At 41.4% G+C, this 23,618-nt stretch overlaps 1 protein-coding gene across 6 annotated transcripts in view; it reads right to left on the bottom strand.

Annotated features, from left to right (window-relative positions):
- Positions 1–3,434: 3,434 nt before the first annotated feature.
- Positions 3,435–23,618, bottom strand: part of CPEB1 (cytoplasmic polyadenylation element binding protein 1) — a 57,877-nt gene continuing 37,693 nt past the window's right edge. For 5 of the 6 annotated variants that reach the window (XM_063449284.1, XM_063449282.1, XM_063449286.1 and 2 more), the window contains exons 4-12: positions 23,110–23,327; positions 21,973–22,225; positions 20,931–21,044; positions 14,871–14,975; positions 14,227–14,363; positions 12,754–12,952; positions 12,588–12,682; positions 5,003–5,083; positions 3,435–3,663 (exon numbers count right to left, since the gene is read on the bottom strand). In XM_063449284.1, coding sequence (XP_063305354.1) covers positions 3,553–3,663; positions 5,003–5,083; positions 12,588–12,682; positions 12,754–12,952; positions 14,227–14,363; positions 14,871–14,975; positions 20,931–21,044; positions 21,973–22,225; positions 23,110–23,327 — 1,313 coding nt within the window. In that variant the 3' untranslated portion in view covers positions 3,435–3,552. The remainder of the gene's footprint in view (positions 3,664–5,002; positions 5,084–12,587; positions 12,683–12,753; positions 12,953–14,226; positions 14,364–14,870; positions 14,976–20,930; positions 21,045–21,972; positions 22,226–23,109; positions 23,328–23,618) is intronic. The other variant, XM_063449283.1, reaches the window with a different exon arrangement.

The following is a 23,618-nucleotide window of genomic DNA, read 5'->3' as shown; positions in this document are numbered from 1 at the left end:
CACACACACACACACACACTAGACCTCCCCATAGGAAAGCATTATTAAATGCTTTTCTATGGGGAAAATGTGATGCTGGAGGTCCATTTTAGACAGCCACAGAGGGCAGACTTATTGCTGCAAAGTAAACATTTCATTTCCCTGGAACTGCAAGGTTTAACATTGCAGCACTAAGTGGAAAAGGTTTGCAGTACCCAGACTACTTCAATTAGCTGAAGTGGTCTTTGTGCCTAAAGTGTCCCTTTAATAATCCTATACCAAACATTTAACATGGTTGCATTAACCATATACCTACCCTGAACTTAACCCTACACCAGGGTCTGCAATATATGGCACGTGTCATATGGCATGTGAGTGCCTTTGCACAGCCCTCAAGTGTGCCTGAGCCTGACAAGACTGGCCTAGCAGGAATCCCAGCAGAACAGACATCTGCTAGCTGAACCAGAGGTTATTGCAGGTGGTGAGGGACAATCCTCAATTTATACATTGCAGCACTTAAAGGAAATTATAGTGCAAAAAAAAAAACTGACCAGCCTGGTCCCCACTGGATCCCAGGGAAGCCACTGAACTAAACCCATCAGGAAGTAACAAAACCGGTTGAGTCTTCATTTTACAGAAAGTGCTGATTTCAATAGAAATTGGCACTTTTATAAATTGCAGAGGACAGTGGATCACTAAAGCACCATAGCTTACTTAAAGGGACACTGTCACCTTAACAACTGTAGCTTAATGAAGCAGTTTTGGTGTATAGAACATGCCCCTGCAGCCTCACTGCTCAATCCTCTGCCATTTAGGAGTTAAATCCCTTTGTTTATGAACCCTAGTCACACCTCCCTGCATGTGACTTGCACAGCCTTCCATAAACACTTCCTGTAAAGAGAGCCCTATTTAGGCTTTAATTGCAAGTTCTGTTTAATTAAGATGTTCTTATCCCCTGCTATGTTAATAGCTTGCTAGACCCTGCAAGAGCCTCCTGTATGTGATTAAAGTTCAATTTAGAGATTGAGATACAGTTATTTAAGGTAAATTACATCTGTTTGAAAGTGAAACCAGTTTTTTTTTCATGCAGGCTCTGTCAATCATAGCCAGGGGAGGTGTGGCTAGGGCTGCATAAACAGAAACAAAGTGATTTAACTCCTAAATGACAGTGAATTGAGCAGTGAAATTGCAGGGGAATGATCTATACACTAAAACTGCTTTATTTAGCTAAAGTGATTTAGGTGACTATAGTGTTCCTTTAAATGCTTTGTGAAGAGCATCATTACAGTAGAAAGCGATGTTGCTGCGACCTACTGACTGTTTTCAGTATTATAGGAAGCTTTCCCTTGAACACAGAGGCAAACTTACTTTCCCAATACTGTATCGATAAGTCTGCATGGAGACATGCAGGAAGACCCTTCAGCAGTCCTAGACGAGTGGGGGTTTTTCAGCACAAAACAAATGTGCTAAAAAACTAGTCTTATACTCTAGTATATACAGTAGCTTTATTTAGGCATTTGACAGCACAAAGTCCAGATGGAAAATTAGGACAAACCTTGTTTCATTTCCCTCTTCGCTGTATTATAAAGAGACACTATAGTCACCATAACAACTTAAGCTTATTGTATTTGTTCTGGTGAGTATAAAAATTACAGTCAGGCTTTTTGCAGTAAATAGTAGTTTCAAATTAAATGCAGTGTTTACATTACAGCATAGATAACTCCACCTGCCACTCAGATGGCTACTAGAGGTGCTTCCTGGGTCAGTGCTGCAAGTGTGCAGAGCTGCCATTTAGTGTCTACACCCTCTGCATGGAGACACTGAACTTCTCATAAAGATGCAATGATTCGCTTGTGCTGGCTCTGCCCCTAATTTGCCTCCTTGAAAGTCTCAGCCAATCCTATGTGAAAGCATTGTAATTAATTCAGAACACAATTCCTGATGTCAGTCAAGCAGGCAGATCAGGGGCAGAGCCCATAAATGTAAGAGTTTACTATATTTAGGAGGCAAAGCCACAGATTGTTTTATGCATATTTGTTTTCCTGACCCTATAGTGTTCCTAGAGTAAAGTGTAACCATTAAACAGCATCAACGTGTCATTATATACAAATATCCCATCGTTAAAAAAAAACTCACACTTACTGCTTCAACGTGTTTATTATGTGCCAAAAAGAAAAAAGACAAAAAACAAATAAACTACACCACATCTGTAGGTTAAGTGCATCTTCTGCTTGCATAACTACAATGAGGTAGAGACTTTACACACAGCTTCACAGACATACCCCTTTTAGGGTAGTTAGAGTGCAGATAGCGCAGCATGTACTGGGAGGAGGAAGAGATACACAGACAGTGGGATCTTTGGCACAGAGCTTCCATACAGAGGGGGCAAGGGGACAAATAAAAAGGAAAAATAATTACAGACATTTTTTGTTTTTAAAGGCCTGCAACAGTTTGCATATGTTAGCTGTTTCTTAAAAGCCAACAAAGAGCATGGATACTTATTCCCTCCAGGAGAAAGGTCTCACCATATCTCTTGCCTCTACCCCATTCTCAGACAAAAATATATATATCTCAGCCCTTTATGTCCAGCCAAATACAAACAGAAAGTGATTAAAAACGCTACCATCCCCTGAAGTGCAAATTAAAAAAGTGCAACAAACATCCTTAAAACTATATACACACACACAAGGTCAATATATGGTTCAGTAAAGGCCCCAAGTCTGTCCTTTTTAGTTGCAAATTCTGTTTTACAAATATTTTTAGATTTTTTTTATTATTTTAAACTAGCAGCTCCCAGAAACAGAAAAAAGTTGCAATCATGTTAAAAGCTGCCAGAAAAGGGAAACTGAAAAAAAGAGGAAAAAACGACAAAGAAAAGGAAAAAAAAAAAAAAAAGGACTTAAAAACAGTCTTTAAGAGTGTAAAAAGGAACTGGTAAAAATCCCACAGAGGGTAAAAATATGAAATATGATTGGATTAAATCAAGAGCATATCCTGCTATTGTTGATACAGTAAAAATGTCAGCTGAACAGTTTATGTGGTTCAGACGGGACATTAAATAAATCGGAAGGCACTGTATGGCAACGTATGTGGGGTAAAGTGTTAATGAGATTTGCATTATCACCAGCAGTATTGCAAGGAATGTAAAACAAGAAGCGCCTGTAATATAAAAAAAAATTTGACTCAAGGCAAAGAGGCATCAGTAGCCATAACCTTCGGAAACTAAAGGCCCACACACATTGCTTACTTTCAGCAAGTGTTAAGAGGACCAGTCTGGGAACTGCAAAACACTCCTTTATAGGAGGATCTTCCCCTCCACAAACCTAAAAAAACAAAAACACAAAAATTCACTGTGCACTAGTGCATAAAACTATCACAAGGTACAGTAAGTGCAAAAATGTGACTTTCCCCTCAATCCACTGACTTCATTAAATCCTGAAAAAAAAAAAAAAAAAAAAAAATAATACAAGTGCTCCCAATGGTGGAGGGAGGGAAACTGGACGCTTTCTGCCTTTCCCACGAGTCCAGCAGCAGAAACTCATCTCAACTGTGGTCATGAATTTCACCATGCCTTTAGCTGGAGTCACGGCTCTTCTGGTTACGCATGAGTGGGCGGTGGTGACGCAGGATCTCCATTGAGTGTTGCCAATGCCAGCAGGAGCGGCAGAAATACTTGAAGCAAACCTACGGGGAGGACAAGACCAAAATTAAAACCCGTGTATTGATCAAATAATCAATTAGTTATATCATACAGCAACAAGATTAACCTTTCTGAATGCCTGGCTACTATGGCTGGCTTTGTGGTTGCGATAATACGGTGTCAGGAACAAGAAAACTGGCAGATGAGATATTGCAAGGGCATAAACATCTGCAGATCTCATGCATGTACAAAGCTAGATGATGTCATACAAGGAGCGATAATTCGACTCATACTTGTGAGAATTCCAAGCTATACTGTATCTGTTCATCTTCTGACCAACTTTGGAAGATGGAATTTAATTTGTGACGTGATAAAGGATAGAGGTCAGATGCACATCTAGCAGAAGTACACTTATCAGGAAATGGCTGATCGGCTGCCTTTTAACCCCTTAAAGAGACACTGTAGGCACCCAGACCACTTCTGCCCATTGGAGTGGTCTGGGTGCCAACTCCCACTACCCTTAACCCTGCAAGTGTAATTATTGCAATTTTTTTATAAACTGCAATAATTACCTTGCAGGGTTAAGTTCTCCCCCTAGTGGCTGTCTATTAGACAGCCACTAGAGGGAACTTCCTGCTCTATAGCACAGGTTCTCTGTGCTGGAGTGTCACTGGACGTCCTCACGCTGTGTGAGGACCTCCAGCGTCGCTCAATTCCCCATTGGAAAGCATTGAAAATCATTTTCAATGCTTTCCTATGGGGTGCGCTAATGTGCATGTGCGCCATTGCCGCGCATGCGCATTAGGTCTCCTCGGCCGGTGGGCGGGATCAGTCTTGCCCATCGGCCGACGTAGGCAGAAGGTGGAGCAGCGGGGGAGGAGCAGGCAGCGACGTGGGACATGTCGCTGCCTCAGGTAAGTCACTGAAGGGGTTTTTACCCCTTCAGCAACTGGGGATTGGGGGTGGGAGGGAGAGGAATCCTGCAGTGCCGAGATTCCCTTTAAGGACCGTGGACGTTTAATACGTCTGGCAAAAAAACCAAACAAAACCATCCTTAAGTACTGCGGACGTACCTCATACGTCTGCGATAAATTTGAGCGCTGGAAGCAGCCGCTCAATGGGAATTGAACAATGCCATGCAAGAGGTTAAAGAATTACAGAACAGAGTTAGTCAAATTTTGGACTGTATGGAAGAACAGTCAATGAAGACTGTGCATTGGTCCAGAGCAGCGAAAATTTGTCTGGGATTCTACCTACAATTGCATCAAAAAAGGTCAAGAAATATTTAACAGCCTTCCTGGGCTACTGGAAAACAGTTAATATCAGAACTTTAAAAATGAACACTTATAAGTGTGGTGTTGCTCATTGTAGATCATAATTTACCTGGTCTCTGCAGAAGAAAGGACCAGGCTGAGAATTGCAGACCTGGCAAACTGAGTCTTCCAGATAAGGGTCTATTTGAACCTGGCCAAAAGAAAAATAATATACATAAAGTATGCAGAGATAAATTACATTTTAAATTCATGCCTCAATATTTTGACTGATTTTGTTGTACATAAATGGATGCAAACTAATAGGTTATCCCCATTTTAATTTGTTCATTGCTCATTCTTTACAGAAATATGGAGAAGAGCGAGAACACTTACCTTGCAAGATTTCAGAACGGATAAGGATTTGTGTCAAGGGCTTGTGCTTCTAAAGTGTAAAGTTAGAAGACAATGTGTCTGAATGTGATTTGAGTTTATTTCCTGTCTAATGTCTGTTGTGTATGTTTATGCAGAACACAAGTACAAGTCTATTAAAAAGCTGTCCCTGGGGCCATACCGCCCAGCAGAGTAGACGCATGGAATACTAGCTCCGATTTTTTTTTTTGACAATTCAGTCCCAAAAAGCAGTTTCTGGTGCAGAGACCAGGCAACTGCACTATGAGGATCAGCCAGTGAACTGACCTTTGGCCCCCTTGAAGGGAGAAAGACACTGACCGAAGCCTACTCAAGTCTATCCAGGTGGTGAGTAGGGTGGACAGACACTGCCCGTCTGCAATATGATGGCCCTGTGGGGGGTCATCCAGGCCTGCAGAGTTACCACCTGACAAGCCATACGGTGACTACCCGTAGATCAAGGAGTGAAGCTTGGGACGGTGTCCTGCCAGTAATGGTGTTAGCTGCTCTCTGCATGGGGACTGGGGTTGCCTCTCCTCTGGCTACTGAACAATTATCAGGGTCATGTTTACCTCTCAACTAGGAAGTGTCCCTGTTCAGGGTTCCTTAATCATTGTGTGCTGAACAAACTGAGGAAATCATGCCACACTTACCATGCCCTTCTGCTCAACATATTTGGTTTTATCACTTAACCTACCAACACTAAATGTACATGTTCATATACCATAATTTCAAAACAGCAGTGATTCAGACGTGGTTTATCAAAGTCAATAAAGATGTTTAAACTGCAATTGGATAAATACTTGCAAAAACATAACATGGATATAATTTCTAATTAGAGGGGTAAAAGCTGCTTGATCCAAGGATCATTCTGGGGTCAAGGAATTTTTTCCTAGTTCATTGCAAAATTGGAAGAGCTTCAGACTGGGTTTTTTGCCTTCCTTTGGATCAACAGCAAAAACAAATGTGATGAAGGCTGAAATTGATGGAAGCAAGTCTCTTCATCTATGTAGCTATGTAACATTGTACTTTTTTGGTTAATACTATAACCTATGCAATGTGTTTTGTGAAAATTGCAACGCACTACAAAAATAAAGCCATCCCATGTCATGTTTGTACGTCTGTACATTACTTTCTGAACTACATAAAATTAAATCATGCTCCTAGTTGCATCTCCAGCAGGTTCCTTAAAGTGTCATAAGTGGAAAAACTAATTTTTACTCACCGCAAATTTTTCTGACTTATGGTTGCAGTACGTATGGGTTGTGCTTCCTAATTGGGACAAGCATCTGCAAGATAGGTGATTACGAAAAGTCCCTCTTTACCCTATAAAGGGCTTTCCCTGGCAAACCCACCTCAGTCGTAGCACGAACACACACCCAAGCAAAATTACATGCCTAAGCAGCTTGAAGTACCTACGCCTAACGCAATTTTAGAGGCAGAGCGTAAATCTAGCCTGAAAATGCCTGACTTTAATGTGCTAAAAGCTGACCAAGACTGTGCTGATTTCTTCGGGTGAAGCAAGAACTTTTCTCTGCCCACGAAGTGGCAATTGCCTTTGTGGAATGCGCTGTGAAAGACACTGGCGAATCAAAACTACTGAAGCATAGGCCATTATAATTGATGAAATAACGAGAAATAGAATTACGAGAGGCTTCATTCCCCTTAAAACTTCCCTAGAAGTTGACAACAGGCTATCTGATCTTCTGAATTCGCCTGATATTGATAGGTACATCTGAAATGCCCTTTGAATATGCCATCTAGTTCCAGCAGGGAGGTGGCATAATTATAGAAGGCTGCGACCATTAATGCTCTAAAAGGTAACTCTGGAGGAATTGAACTGGTAGTATGAAACAACTTTCACCCTGATGGAGTATAAGAAAGTCCACTGAAGATACATCCTGAAGCTCGCTTACTTTCTTGGTAGAGGAATGGCCACTGAGAATGCTGGTTAAGCTTTAGCATATTAAAAGGGACACTATAGTCACCTGAACAACTTTAGCTTAATGAAGCAGTTTTGGTGTATAGAACATGCCCCTGCAGTCTCACTGCTCAATCCTCTGCCATTTAGGAGTTAAATCCCTTTTTTTATGAACCCTAGTCACACCTCCCTGCATGTGACTTGCACAGCCTTCCATAAACACTTCCTGTAAAGAGAGCCCTATTTAGGCTCTCTTTATTGCAAGTTCTGTTGAATTAAGATTCTTATCCCCTGCTATGTTAATAGCTTGCTAGACCCTGCAAGAGCCTCCTGTATGTGATTAAAGTTTAATTTAGAGATTGAGATCCAATTATTTAAGGTAAATTACATCTGTTTGAAAGTGAAACCAGTTTTTTTTTCATGCAGGCTCTGTCCATCATAGCCAGGGGAGGTGTGGCTAGGGCTGCATAAACAGAAACAAAGTGATTTAACTCCTAAATGGCAGTGAATTGAGCAGTGCAATGATCTATACACTAAAACTGCTTTATTTAGCTAAAGTAACAATATAGTGTTCCTTTAAAAAGGAACCACCTCCAAAGTAAAAGGGGACCTGAAAGACTGAAGAAAGATCCCTAACCAGTAAATAGAAAGACCAATCCCTTCTCATAAAGAACTTGGGGAATACAATTTGGTCTTAACGTGGAAATACTCAACCTGTGGAAACCTCCTGCAGGAAGTGTAAGTTTGAACCACCAGACAAATTAACTAGAAGGCAATGAAATTCCTTAAAAAAAATAAAAATAAAAAAAAAGTAGAAACTCTACCGAAGTCTTAATGTCAAAAGTTAGAGGCAGAACGACTAGAAGATTATATGCAACAAATGGACTGACTCCTGAAGACTCAGGAGATGAAGGATCCACCAAGCAGTTTCCCTACCGTTAATAGCCTATTCAACACTTCCAGCGGGATATTCTGTTTTCCAAAGTGTTTTCGAGATCGGAAGATCTCCAAACTTGAAAGTCATCTCCAACAAGGCCAAAAACTAGCTTGTGTTTGACCAGTACGGAAAGATTGGCAGAACCACTGCTCTGTCCGTTCACCGTTTTGAAGAATTCTTGGGAACAGTCTATAGGAGAACAAATGTAAGCCTGGAGAAATACCCTTAACCCCTTAAGGACACATGACATGATTCCCTTTTATTCCAGAAGTTTGGTCCTTAAGGGGTTAAACAGAACTATTCAACGTTAAACATCTGTCCTATACAGAGAGGCAAACCTGAGAATCTTCATGCCATTTCTTTGCCATAAGGTCTATCCAGGCACTCCAAATGTTTCTGCAGACCATGAACATGATCAGATCTATAGACCATTCCTCTTGATCCCAATTTCTTTTTTCTGAGGTTGTAGGTGATTACATTGTCTACACATCATGAGTGGAATGCAGAGAAGGACCTCTCAGATCCTGAGCCCAGTACACAGTTTTGTACATAGCTGAAACAGACCTTGCCTCTGGCACCACCGTGTCTGTTGACGTGAGGGGAACAGTGTCATGGTCTGACTGCATTGTAATAGGTCCCTCAATCAACCAAGATTTGAACCTGTGAGGGGAGTTAAGAACTGCCTTAAGAGCTCTGAAATTAGTGGACTTTCTCTTAGGACCAAGAACGCTGGCACATTAGAGAATTTAGATGAGTGACCCAGCCTGTGTTAGATGCATTCTGTGGTGAAAATGATGATGCCTTCTATAGGCAGAAAGGACAGACTTGTTGGAAGAAACTTTGTCCACCAGTTTAGCCGATCTGCTTTTTTCAAAGAGTCTATGAGACAGAAATACAAGATTTCCACAATGACCCAGAGGAGAGAATTTTCCACTGTAGCGGCCAAATCCAGATTTTGCCCAGTTGACTGCAGGAATTTGTCTCCGTATCCAACAGTGTTGTAGAGCTCGGCTAGCTACCTGAACATACTTAAAGGGCAACCATCCCGATTAGCAATAAGTAGCCAAACTCCCAAGTAATGCTGTTATGGGAGTGTTTTGAAGAGCAATGAAATCTCTTCAATCCACTTATTATGGAGTATTTCCGGAAAACTTCTTGAGGGGTTGCAATAGGGATGAGTGATTTCTGAACCTCAGAAGAGGGACCAATTAATTTAAATTCATAACCGGTTTAAAGGAATGATCCGGAATTGATAACCAGGAGATTCCTGAGAAACCCAACAAACTTCGTGGTTCACAGAACCACATCTAGAACTCCTTGAATCCAACAGGAACTCTGTTTCTGCAAATAGAGAATCAGATGTTCAGATTATGGATTGGGCAGATTTGATAAGAGCAAGCAGTGCCCTTTAATTAGATCAAGAAACCAGTGATTGCAAGTAGGTTCTACTTAAAAGCCAGGCAAGAGACCGATATATACTGGTTCCCAAATGCAACCTGGGAATGTTAAGTGACTCCATTGAATGGTTCTCCAGTCATCTGCCTCGAAGTTATGAAGTGCAGAGTTAAACTCTGCAGGGGAAATGAACCTGCAAATTCCAAGGGTTGAACAAAGTCTAAACACACTGAGCTATCCACACTTCGTATAGAAATGCAGGATTACGCCTTCTTGGCGTCCGAAACGCCTACCCCATATGTTGGACCTAGTTCTACTTGTCTTGAGGCAGAGCTTTTCCCTTTTTCAGATTTATAAAAGATACCCTTTTCCTAATAGGAGTAAACAGGGGACCGAAAAGGACACTAAACTGCCGTCCAAGCTTAAGCCACCAGGATATAAGGAAAACTGATTTACCCATGATGTTGGCCGTCATTGTAAAATTTTATTAGTCAAATCCATATAAAGTATGTGACAATCACAATAAAACAAGAAAATTACAAGCTGCTTATCAGGAGACTTCAATAACCTCCAATAACAATTGTAAACAAAGTTATATGTTTTTTGACACCGCTGCCCCTGCCAGCGAAGACCCATAACGAAACCCAGCAGTCTGGAAATCATCTGCAAGAGGTCTCAGCCTTCTTGACTACCGGGTTTTTAAAGCCGCTACTTCTGCAGATTCTTATGGATTCCCGATGTACCTGGGGGTGTAACATTTACCTATTTGATGGTAAACATTAAAGGTCAGGCAAGAAAGGCTCGTTACACAGAGTGTTCCCATTTCTGCATGTGAGAAAGACATGGTGTTTGAGGAACAGATAACCCTCATTAAAGTTTAGCAGATTTATCCTGCCCCATGACCAATTCATTCCTAATGAACCTTCTCATTACATCAGGTGGGAACCAACTCCACACAGTATGATTAACCATTCACCAGACATTAGAAGTAATCGAAGGACGCTTCTCTTTGGTCTCTGTGGAACATCTCTGGCAGAGCAGCTGATGCACTTTAATTCTCTATAAGAATTCAAAGATGGGAATGATTGCATATGCTCTGCTTAATTTTACCCAGGAAATTGCAGCACCATGGTCATATTTATAAACCCATATTAACAGGAGTAGTACAGATACAATAAGCAAAAGCCTTGTATAGCAGAGGCATTCTGCACATAAAGTCCACTTTCTGCGAAACAATTCCACCCATAACTTGCAATTCTAATCAGAACAGATTTTCAAAGTAAAGATCGGCAAATTTTACCTTGAAAACCTGAGCCGTGTGGGGGGGTTGGTGACATGGGGAACCCTTCTGATAAGCTTCCTGCTGCCAGAGAGAACAGCAAAGTGATTCGCACTTGGCGGTTTCCCGGAAGTTCCAGATCGCGCATGTGCAATAGTGCACCCGGAACTTCGGTGGACTACCCAGGCGTGCATTCCACTTCTGTGCACAGGTGCATGGCCTGCAACATAGTTAAGGCGTCCCACACTCACCAAGCCGGAACATACTCAAAGCAAAGTTAAAAGAAAGGGCTCCGGAACCTCCACGGACTGAGCCATGCCGCTCAGCCTACTACCCTGGCAGCTATCTGACCAACTCCCCCAGACAGCAACCTGTGTGCCTCACCTTCAACAAACGCTTGATCCGTCCCGTGCTGGGACAAGGAAGAACTGAGGTGCCGGGGAAGCCCTTTATAGGGTAAAGGGGAGGGACTTTTCTTAATCACCTATCTTGCAGATGCTTGTCCCAATTAGGAAGCACAACCCATACGCACTGCCACCATATGTCAGGAAAAAAACAGAAGTGTACAGCAAGTATAGTTTCTAGGTTAAGCCAGGAATCACTACGAGTGCACTATAGTATATTAACTGCATGACGTTGGGACATTCCGTGCAGTCTTCTACAGATTGGATTTTAACGCCATGGCACGTTAGCTGGGTTAAGTCAGCTCAGCACCAGTATAAGAGGCAGATGCAGCATGTGATCTTCTAGTCATGCTGCACACAGCCACTAGATGGCATGTAAAAGCCAGTTATATTCCTCATCTGGGGTCATGGTTCATGCAGTTTTAGGGTTGTTCGGGTAGATTGTTAGAGTTCGTGTCAGCGTAGTGCTAGGTTTGGTGTGGGGTAACCCTAACTACCAAAAGTTAATTTAGATCCTAGACATCGATCTAGACTGTGATAATAGACTATGTGAACACAAGTTTTTGTTTTTTTATTAGTTGCACTTTGTGTAAGTTCTAAGGAAATATGCAAAACCTTTGTTTTCCATTCTTCCTGATTTTATTCATACTTCAGGGGACACTGTAGGCACCCAGACCACTTCAGCTCATTGAAGTTGTCAGGGTGCTGTGACCTTTTTACACTTAGTGCTGCAATGTAAAACATTAGTGGCAGCCACTAGAGGACTTCCGGAATCCAAACCAACCTTTGGTCGGTTATCTGACGCTGGATGTCCTCACGGCCCTCCAGCATCAGATTTTCCCCATAGGAAAGCACGGAATAATGCTTTCTTATGAGGAGGTCTAATGCACTTGTGCGGCCATTGCTGCGCATGCGCATTAGGTCTACCACAGGTAAGTGGGTAGCCCCTTCAACCCCCGCAGGTGGGGGGGAGGAGACCCAATAATCCTACAGTGCCAGGAAAACTTTTTTCCTGGCACTATAGGATCCCTTTAAGGAGGTCAAGTAGCTCACCACACTAAAAAGAAATGGGAATATCAGCTCAAGTACCCTTCAAACTACATGACTTCAGATTTGTGCAGCCCCTGTTCTTACATGTAGTCTTTTACATACTAAGCATTTGTAAACTGGTCACTAGGACTACAGAAGGTATTTACATATTTCCAGAAGTATACAACACATGAACTGGTTTACAGAGGCAAAGAGCCACGGCTACGGTGTGGGGTAATTTTGCAACAGGACAAGCAGCGCGGAAATGACGGAACACTATACTAAGCAGATCTGTGTTAAAGGAACGCTTGGTGACCACGTACACTTCGGCAACACACTCACCTTCTTTGTAAACTTGGCAGTTTTTATTTCAACAAATGCTGCACTCACAGCCTTCAGATAGCTACGCTGGTTGTTGAAAGTCACACGTCCAGATCCTGTGAATGGAATAAAGATTAGATAACGGAGTCAACAGAACGGAATGCAGGAGTAACAAAACTAAGCTCACCAATTGGATACTTGTGCTTGTCTGTATCGATACCAGCATAGACCACGCCACCAAACAGGTCGTTCATGATGGAAGCAAGAGCTTCAGCATTTAGCATGCCATGCAAAGCCCCCACAAACACAGTTTTACTGGGGTCAAGTCTTTGTGATGGGCTGCGCACAAAGTTGCTGTCTGCCAGAACCCAAGGAATGACTTGCACCTAATGGTGAAAGAAAATACAGAAGCTTTACATGGCTGAGATTCATTAACAGGACATGGTAGACCGCGAAGATAAAAAAAAAAAAAAGAAAAAAAAAAAGCTACACCATACGTTTCAGTTTCCATAGTACAAGCGCCAGTCATAAAGGGTTGCTCTATCTTCACCTGCCATGTAATTGCAACTGAACCTTTAGATTGATAATTCATTTGAGCACGGCCCTCAATCTTTTGTTTGTATAAACCAAATAGATTTTGGAACCCACTGTAAAAACACTGCAGAAAGTGTTGGCCAGACCCCTCCCCTTATAAAGGGCAATACTATCCTGAGATAAGGGAAGGCTAACTGAAGCATTCTTTTGATCCATAGCCAAATTGGAGGGAACTCAAGACTGCTGTTTACACTATGGAAAATTAAGTTTGATACTTCGTTTTTGACACTGATCAGCCCAGATATATAGTTATAACCGTGCGGGAATACAGGAGCACGAATTCCTGAATCTGCTGAGACTGCACAATGATAAAGTGATACTACAGGCATCAACTTTAGCTTAATGAAGCACTTTTTGTATATAGATCATGCCCAGGCAGACTCTTACTATGTAAATTAAACTTTAATCACAAACAGGAGGTACAAGCAGGGTCTGGAAGAATTAACAGGAGATAATTTTTAAACTAAACAGAACGTGCAATGAAGGAACCTAGAATATATTTGTTCCTTTAAAGGAAGTGTTTAGGACGGTTGTGCAAGTCAAATGCAGGGAGGTGTGACTAGGGCTGCATAAACAAAGTGAATTAACTCCTTAATGGCAAAATTGATCAGCGAGACTGCAGGGACATAATCTATTCACCCAAACTGCTTCAGTAAGCTAAAGTTGTTTGTGACTATATTGTCCCTTTAACTAAACAGACCAATACTCCATTCACATGTTCTCCTGTCTCCCAATACCTTTAGGACGATTTTCAGTTTTTTTTACACAAGTAAAAATTCAAAGTGAACAGCAAATTTAAGGGTAAAGTAGTTGAACTTGAAACACATTTAAGAAGCTTGGCTATTGGTCTTAAATTTGCTAATCTCTTCAAATTCTCACTATAGTGAATGAATAACCCCCGTTTGATGATCTGTGGTGCCAAGACTACAGAAGACAGGTTTCTAATCAGCCCAGTAGTGGGATGCTGTTCCCTGAGTGAGTCAGATACATGTCCTTAGGACCCACAGCCTGTATGTCTGGCCTAGAATCCTGCGTGTATTGTGTGTTACAAACTTGTTCCAGTTACCTCCTTGCAGCGCATCCTACGGCTAGACATTTTAAAGTAGTGTTCGCTTAGTCCATCCTGGCTCAAGAGGTCCTGTGTGCAGGCTTGTAGTAAAGCACGAACAGATTTTTCAGATTCAAAAACAAGATAAACGTAGCCTGGTGAGAGAAAAGCATAGGTTTTATTTTCTGTTGAAGATGACATCGCACTGCTACCTAGTTAACGTTTTCCATATCAATACCAATACAAATAACTAGAGAGAAGTTAAACAGAAGTACCATGTAAATGGACAAATCTTACGTAAAAATAAAAAATCCCAACTGCGGTTGCATTCTCAGACTTCAATTTAAATATCAAGTGCACAAGAAGATTAAATAAATAAAAATGTGGGGTTTAGTTAAAGTTAAACTGGAGAAAGTAGGCAAAATATAGCTAGACCTACTAAATTGTAATGAATTGAAAACTCAAGCCAAACTACTACTAATGTTACAATGAACACTTTCTAAAGAAGGAACTCTGTCCTTTTATAACAGATAGCAGTATGCCCATAGAACCGTCACCGTGTCAGCAGGAGAGACAAGTCTTTCGGCTTGCAGTTGAGCGGTCACCAGTGCAAACACCAGGAAGTGTTCAAATAAATATAATTCCTACCATCTTTACATTACCTTTAGGCATATTACCTTTGGGAGGGCAGCGGGGGTGCTTGCCATCCTTACCAGGCCACTCCACACTCAGAGCCCCAAATACACGGAAAGTATTAATTAGGCCAGCTGCAAAAACAAATTTAAGTGTTAACACTTTAGCTGTATCATCCAGTGTACTAATTTGGCACATGTAAGGGCTATAAAGCATTGTAGAATATCTCTAATTCTGAGTTTTCATAAACCGATATAGCACAATAAATGCAAACATTAAACTCTTTGCAAAAAAAAAAAAAAACTAATCACACACAAAACACACAGGGCTTACAGCTCCATGCTTACAACATTAGTGACTATGCCAAGTGATTTCCTGCTACTTTGGATCCAATTATGGCAGGGTCCCACTCAAAGTAGATATGACTGCAGCCTAACTAGGTTTACTTTCCCAGGACACTGATCCACCTGGCATGCAGACACCAAGGCCTAAGTAGTAATTCCTACCTTTATAGCCCTAAATAGAGTACACTGGGAGCACAACCAACAGATGCAGTTGTCTAGAATGGACTTGAGACAATAGAACAGAAATTACAGTGCTGACAATTACTACAGGAATTTTGACAAATGTAAATTTTACATAATTGGAATTGTGCTTCAGTCTATGGGAAAGTTAAAGGACCACTCTAGGCACCCAGACGACTTTAGCTTAATGAAGTGGTCTGGGTGCCAGGTCAAGCTAGGGTTAACCCATTTTTTTTATAAACATAGCAGTTTCAGAGAAACTGCTATGTTTATTAATGGGTTAAGCCTTCCCCCAAATCCTCTAGTGGCTGTCTCACTGAAAATCACGCAAGTGTCCATAGGAAAGCATTGTAAATGCTTTCCTATGCGACCGGCTGAATGCGCGCGCAGATCTTGCCGCGCGTGTGCATTCAGCCGACGGGGCGGAACGGAGGCAGAGATCTCCCCGCCCAGCACTGGAAAAAGATACGTTTTACCCCTTTTCACCCTTCCAGAGCCGGGCGGGAGGGGGACCCTGAGGGTGGGGGCACCCTCAGGGCACTCTAGTGCCAGGAAAACAAGTATGTTTTCCTGGCACTAGAGTGGTCCTTTAATGTACCACTCACCATAATGCTGCCCAAGTTGGATGGAATGGCAGTTTTTTTTTTTTTTTTAATAACAGGAGTGGTCTACAGATGCGGTTTAAAGCCCTGTTTATCAAATGGCTCAAAAAAAATAAATATCACTAATTACTACCACTTACTGTGGTTATGGTGCCATGATTGCCCCTTTAACAGAAAGGTTGGTTGTTTCACACTCACCATGCCAGAGGTTAATATATATATGGTTGTCGTAAATGCAGTTTTGCAGAGGCATGTGGTCTTCAGGCAAAAACACATGGTTAAAGGGGCACTCTGGTGCTGGGGACTAACCACCACTGCAAGCTGTAGTGGTTATAGTGCTCATACACAGGTTTAAAAGTCAGTCAGATAAACAGGCACACAGACCAGCCCCATCTCACAAATTGGCAATGTTAATTCACACTTTTGTGAATTTTGTCAGCGTATAGCCATACCACAGGGTGACATCGGCTCACATTGCAACCTAAATCAGTTGGCAAATTGACTGCAGAGATTGGCAAAAACTCCCAACTGCACACGGCTCTACGGACCAAGACATCCATCTCACTTGTGCTGCGTCATTGGACAAAAATGACACTTCCATTGCAGTGTCTCAGCCAGGGAGTTGGCTTATAGCTGCAGATTTTTTTTTACAAGTATAACCAAATGAGACAGTAAAGTTTAATATTTTAAAATATGTATCCATGCATGTAGAGTTAGTTGCAAACCGAATTCTAAAATATTGTTTATCCCTGTACACTTAAGCCTATCTAGTTTTTTTTTTTTTTTTACACCTTCATTTATATAATTATGCATAAGTTACAGGCCTGTGGGAGGGTAAACTTAAATCACTAGTCAACGCTGTTTAACAAAGTCAGTAACAATTTTAAGCATCGTGAAATTAGTTAATGCAGCTTTGAAGATGAAGATGTGAAGTTTAAGAACATCAAGCTTCATTTCAAAGGTATTGGAGACCATGCAAAATGCATTCAAGTTACAAGCAGTCACCTATGAACTAATGGCCAACTTCAATGTTAAATGTTTTATTAAAGTTTGTTTTCTTTAAACAAGAAAAAGTCCAACTGCTAGGACCTGCCTAGCGCCTACTATGTTGGTAGCTCCTTAGTGAATACACAGTGGACCGTTTACAATAAGCCATTCACAACCACTCTTAACCTTCACCACAAAACTGAAGTACAGACAAAACAAAAAAAGCTGGAAAAACTCCTGTATACAATGTGTTTTATCTTAAAGCCAACAGCTGCACATCAGATTTAAATAGGTCAACTGTGCCTGTCCTCTGGGCATAAATTATTGGCATTACGGATTAAACATCCAGACCGGGTAGCCTGACTCATACGCAAGTCTAAAGTTAGTCTCAGACTGGTTTCAAGCCATGGAAATATGAAAATCCAGAATTTTTTTTTGGGGGGGGCATTACTCCAATAGTACAACCTATTTGTATGCCCCTATCACGTTAACTGCAGCTGAAATGAATCAGAAACCATTATGGGGTTTATTTTAAGCACCAAAACCACTTCAGCTTAACGCAGCAGTTTTGGTGTATTAACCATGCCTCTGCACCAACTGCTCCATTCTGTTTAGAACTTAAAATGACCATTCAGCTCTAGCCACAGATTGTGACTCATACAGCACGCCTACAAAATTCCCAGAATATAAAAAAAGCCTTCATCTTTGTTCAGTCAGTGCACAGTATACATTTACTGTAGTTATTCTTCTCTCCCAGTCTGTTAAAGAGATACCAAGAGCCAATTAAATTTTAAGTGGCTTGGTGTATGTAGACGCAACTTTGGCCATTTCCGAGAAGGAAGGCAGTGACTGGCAGTAGGCGGATCTGTTAAGCAGCAGAACAAGTAGAAAAAGGTAGGATTCTCAGGAACCTTAATGTTGCCAAAGTTTCTCAACATTAATTGCCTTGTTCAAGTGCATTATGTATTCATTTTTAAACTTTATAAACATTAGTAAAATTAAAGGCACACTACAGCCACCAGAACTACAGCCTTTTCTATTGGTTCTGGTGAGTAATCATTTCCTTTAAGCTTTTTGCTGAAACACTGTCTTTTCAGTGAAAACGCAGTGTTAACATAACAGCCTAGGGCAAGAATAGGCAACCTTCGACACTCCAGATGTGGACTACATCCCCCATAATGCTGACAAAGCATTGGGGTTTAGTCCAAAACATCTGGAGTGCTGAAGGTTTCCTATGCCTGGCCTACAAATACCTCCACTGGCCACTCAGATGGCTGCTAGAGGTGCTTCCTGGGGCAGTGCTGCACAGTGAGCAGCACAGCCATTCAGTGTCTCCAATTTAGCTGAGGAGATGCGGATTGGCCAGAGCTGTGTTTGGCTTGTGTTGGCCCTGCCCCTGATCTGCCTCCTTCACAGTCTCAGCCAATCCTACAGGGAAGCATTGGGATTGCTCAGACCACCATTTCTGATGTCAGACTGCAAAGGCAGTTCAGGGACAGAGGCAGCAGCTGCAGACTTTAATACAAGATTTTACTATATTTAGGGAGGCAAGAAGGGGCAATTGGAGCTAGATGGTGGTGGTTTTAACACTGCAGGGTCAGGAACACAGTTGGCTATAGTGTTCCTTTAAACCAAATCTCCAACTGATCAGTTCAGCAAGTACTCGCTTGGCAAAAGCAAGATTTAAAGAATGTTACTAATGAATTGAAAGACAATTGCAACACTCCCATGAGTCTGCTGTAATGACTAGACATTTGCCCAGACTTTTATCAAGGAATTCTATTCAGAAAAGTTAGATGTCAGAACACTGAGAAACCATCTTCCATTGTGATCCTCAGACTTAAATGCTGCTTGTCCAAACATCTAAAACAATACCAACAGCTTATTAAAAGTTAAAATCTACAAAGACTGGGTGTGAAAATGCAATTTAACAATGCACATCAGAAGTGCCGCCCATAAAGCAGGCAGGTTCACTCGTGTGACACTGCACACTAAAGCATTGAAGCTACATTCAAATAGCAATTTTTACTTCTTGGAAGGTCAAAACAATTGTTAAGGATCCCATTCCATTTAAGGTTAATTCATTTTCATACATTGTTTTTACATGTACACTAATAAGGTTGTGCTACAAGAGCTAAACTAGGGCTTCTGGGGCATATCACCTGTACCAGAAAGCTAAGCAGTGTAAACTGCCTTTTCTGAGAAAATGCAGAGTACATTGCAGACCAATGCCACCTCAGAGGGGCTTCCTGGTTTGCAGTCCTGCAGTCTTTGCTGGGATAACTTTGCAGTCTCTGCTCTGCATGGTGATGCCAGACTATGAGGAGATGCAGATTGGTGCAGTGCAGCTATTGCTGCCCATGCCCACTAGTCACCCAATGCTTCCCAGTGGGGATGCACTGTATTAGCAAATATCAGTATTTATTTCAGCCAAAGGAGTAGTGGCAGCTATAGCATAACTGATGCACCGGGGACGACGACAGACTAAAAGCTTTTAAACTAAATAAAGGGGTCCAAGATCTAAGTAGTTATAACACTAATGCTAGTAATCCATGTTTGCATGTTGTGCTAGAGTGCTACTTTAATAGCCAGTGGATTATAGAAAAGCCCTTTTTTTATTATTCTTTATTTAACATTGAGGGAAAAAAAATTATACATTATACAATCTTTAACATGCATTTACAAGGAATGTCGACTATAAGATTGCATTTTAAATCTAATATCACCATTTTTAGTTATTTGACAATGCAAATTTTTACGTTCATCATAAAACCAAAAGGGGGGGGACCTTCCAGGGTTCCTAAGCCTTCCCAAACATATGATAGGAATGTCTTACTCTTGATGATAATTCATCCATTATATAATTTTCTTGAATCTTTAATTCAACCTCATTAATGTTAGATCTAGTTTTATCCAGTTAGCGGCTATGCGTGCGGCCAATAGAGCTAAAAATAATTTCTGCGAGTGGCTGGGTATATCTGCTATTGATTTCGATAGCAGAAATATCCAAGGGTTAAGTTCTATGTTTCCCTGTGTTATGACCCGAATTAGCTCCCTTATTTCCTCCCAATAGCTTTTAATCTTTGGGCAGTCCCACCACATATGTAAATATGTCCCTTGTAGGCCACATCCCCTCCAGCAAAGATCTGTCAAGTTTTTGCCTATTTTATACAAAAAGACGGGGGTCACATGCCACCTAAATAAGATTTTAAACATCTGTTCCTACGAGATTACACATCGATATTTTGGATGCTGTTTCCCAAATATCTATCCAATCCTTAATTTCCAAAGAGGAACCTAAATCTGCCTCCCAATGAGATATATACTTTAATGGAGCCCAAACAAAGGTTCCTCACTTAGCTGATTATAAAAATCCAAAATAAGACCTCCCTTTAACCTTCCTATTTTGCAGACTTTCAAAATTGGTGAAGGGGAGTTTGACTGCCGTTTTTACCTCCATTGAGTACGCGAAGTCTCTAATCTGCAAATAACGAAAAATATCTCCTGTCCTCAGCTCTATTCTGGTCGACAGTCTAGAAAATAGAACTACCTCTCCTTCTGACCAGAGATCTACATATCTATGGATTCCTCCTGCTTTTAGTCTTTGGAAATTGTATTCTTCCAGGCCAGGAATAAATTGTCTATTCCGAAAAACAGGAGTCATAGGCGAAGGGAAGTTAGTTAGACATGTTTTAACTTTAGTTTATCCCAAATGTGAAGGGAGTTTGCAGTAGAAGGGCATATTTGTTTTAACACTGGTCCTGAAACCTTATTAAGCCACATATACAACCCTGGTGAGTCTGGTGTCATTAAATCTTGCTCCATATCTGCCCATCTGTATTTCCCTTGGATTGCATGCCAACCAATAAGAAAAGCCCTTTGGTGTGCTCTACACCATTCAGAATCCTGGCATATACAAATAAAACATTGACCAGGTAAATGTGGAATCAAGATATACTAAAGGCTAAGAACTTACTTTCTGTTATGTCCCAGGGAACACCACCAAGGAAAACTTTGCAAGAGTAGACTGGGTTCTTGTAGTTACGAGGGGGAAGCTGTCCACTCCATGTGCACGTAGCCTCATTCACAGCTGTAAATGTAGGATGAGACTGACAATTAAAGCGAGTGTGGCACAAGGTCAGTGTTCTTTGCTGCAAGCAACACAGAATTTCAGATATTGTCCTACACTACTGTCTAGGTAGGCTTGTGTTCCCAACTTTTTACATTGTGCGTTTCCATACATCCTCCAGAACTGAAACTGGTTTTAAAGTTGCAGAACTTAGACTACCAAAATGTTAGGATTGCTTAATTCATGGAGTGTTTCCAATTTTTTAATTGCACAAAAAGCATGAAGCTCTTAAACCACTGAAGAGACAGTTGAAAAGCAAAGGCGTTTTTCACAAAGTCATGCTTCTTTCTGCACTAGCAATTACTTTAGTAAGAGAGGGCTACTTAATTGAAATTGTGTACTTAGAGCCATTTACAGTATCAGTATGATGCAATTCAAGAGGAAGAGAAGCTGTGCCAAATAAAAATTAAACTCAAATAATGTTAAGTAATGGATAAGAATGTATAACAGCAAAACATACAACCAAGGCTTTGATAGCCTGGATCTTTCTGAACGCATAGGCTGAAACAGGAGTACAGTGTAATGCTGTACACCACACAAGGCAAATCAAGGTTTAAACTAGACTTTTCTACTTATCCAGTCTGATTGGTGATTTGCATTCTAAACATGTTTATGATTGTACACATTTTACATTGCTTCGTATAAATTTTGCAATTCACCTATTTCAGCCAAGGGAGAGTTTAGATTCAGAAACGTATGGTTTTGTCCTATTTTTTACCTATAGGAGCCAATTTCTTCTACACTATTAAATCAGATGACCATATAAAAAAAAAAAAATAATGTATGGTTAACCATAAATTTCTGTAAAGTTATGTAAAAGTTTTTGAATTAGCAAAACATGATGTTTGAGACCGTAAGCTGAATAAGGTGATAGACCTTCTGCCCTCACCTGCTGCTTGTCTGTGAAGTCGTGCCTCCCTTTCAATGCTGAATGGGTCATCTGAGGAGTCCAGAAGATCCCAGGAGGGCCAGACTGAAGTTGCTGGCCATCTCTTGGACATCCCCATAGGGGATGCAGTAGCTGCAGCTAGGGCAGCATGTTCCTGCTCAAGCCTTGACCCAAGCCCCAGCTTCAGAGGGTCCCTCGACACTCCACTTCCCAGGGGGAGAAATGGCAGAGGGGGCGAGATGCGAAGACTGGACTGCAGAGAGAAAGATGCATGTTAAGGCCATAGCACACATAATGCCGCTTTACTCAGCATGCATTAAATCACATTCTGTGTATTATTGTAGCAGATCAATACCCAGTGACGTGGTCAGATGTGTAAAGGCGTAAAAAGTTTTTGGCTGGCAAATGTCAATTCTGTGCATATTTATATGCACAGAATGTGACTCGTTGGCTGAAAGCTGTCAGTTGACCCCATCAGCCAATGAACGGCCAGCAGGATCTGCATCCCTCTGCACACAGCTGGAACCAGCATGCAAGACAGTTTGCCCTATTTCCAGGAAGTGGGGAGAGAACTCCTGGTATAACCAATACAGCAGGAGGTCTAGGTCTAGGACTAGGTCATAGTCCTACAGTACTAGTCAAGCCTTTGTTACTGGCTACGGCAAGTCTTGAGGTCTGTAGCACCCTCAGCTAGGTACTCACTTTCCAATGGCTAGCAGAATTAAGCCCTGGTGGCTGTATAGCTATATGTCTAAAGTTAGAAGTGGTGCTACAGTCTCATGCCATTTCTGGCAAGAGCACTAGCATTCAAGTCTCCGTTATGCGTCAACACATACAAACATCTAAAGTCCTTTGGAGCCTCTATAAGAATGTTATAAGGGGAACGATTTATATTTAAATCCATAAAGTAACTTCAGCTGACCATAATGTTAAAGGTAACTACCATATAAGGTGGCATAAAAACCCAAGTAAAAAAAAAAAAAACAGCATTGAATGTGGCATTACACAATTATTTTTTTTTTAATCATTTAGAGACCAGATCACTAGGACTAAAAGCCAAGGCACAACTTGTTTTATAGTGCTAGTAAACCACTTGTGGCTACTCAAGCCAGCAGGCAAACTGCTCACCCAACTTACAATTAGGTCTGAAAGGTGGTCTGAGCCAGAACTGAACCCACTAGTGTCAGAGTCTGATGGGCTGCTGGAGCGGGAATCTAAAATGGAACGACTATCCAAGCGGGAACCACGAAGCAGTGGGTTAGAGTACTTCTCAACGAGGTCCGAACCAATAGGATCCAAGGGCATGAATCCTAGAGGTGGCGGCTTTCCCAGAGGGCTGTTCAACATGCTGAAAACTAGAAGACAAAAACAGATTTAATGATGCATTGGGGCTGGATATCACCGACAAGGATGTTTTAAAGTGATTCTCCACAAAGGAAGTGACCCCCAATTTTGCTTAAATCCTTACATATATAAAACCTGCTACTTACCGTGCACCCTCTCACCTGCCCCTCCAACCTTTAGGCCCCGGGAGCAGATCTTACCCTATTTTTATGTGCAGTGTCTACATTGGCATCATCTGGAAATGTGTACGTGGAACAGTCAACACTGGGGATCTGTTATGCCTTGCCTCAGTCTTGTCACTT

The sequence above is a fragment of the Pelobates fuscus genome, chromosome 3, assembly GCF_036172605.1.
Source record: "Pelobates fuscus isolate aPelFus1 chromosome 3, aPelFus1.pri, whole genome shotgun sequence".
NCBI classification, from domain to species: Eukaryota; Metazoa; Chordata; class Amphibia; order Anura; family Pelobatidae; genus Pelobates; species Pelobates fuscus.
This window is presented reverse-complemented; position numbering and strand designations above follow the sequence as displayed.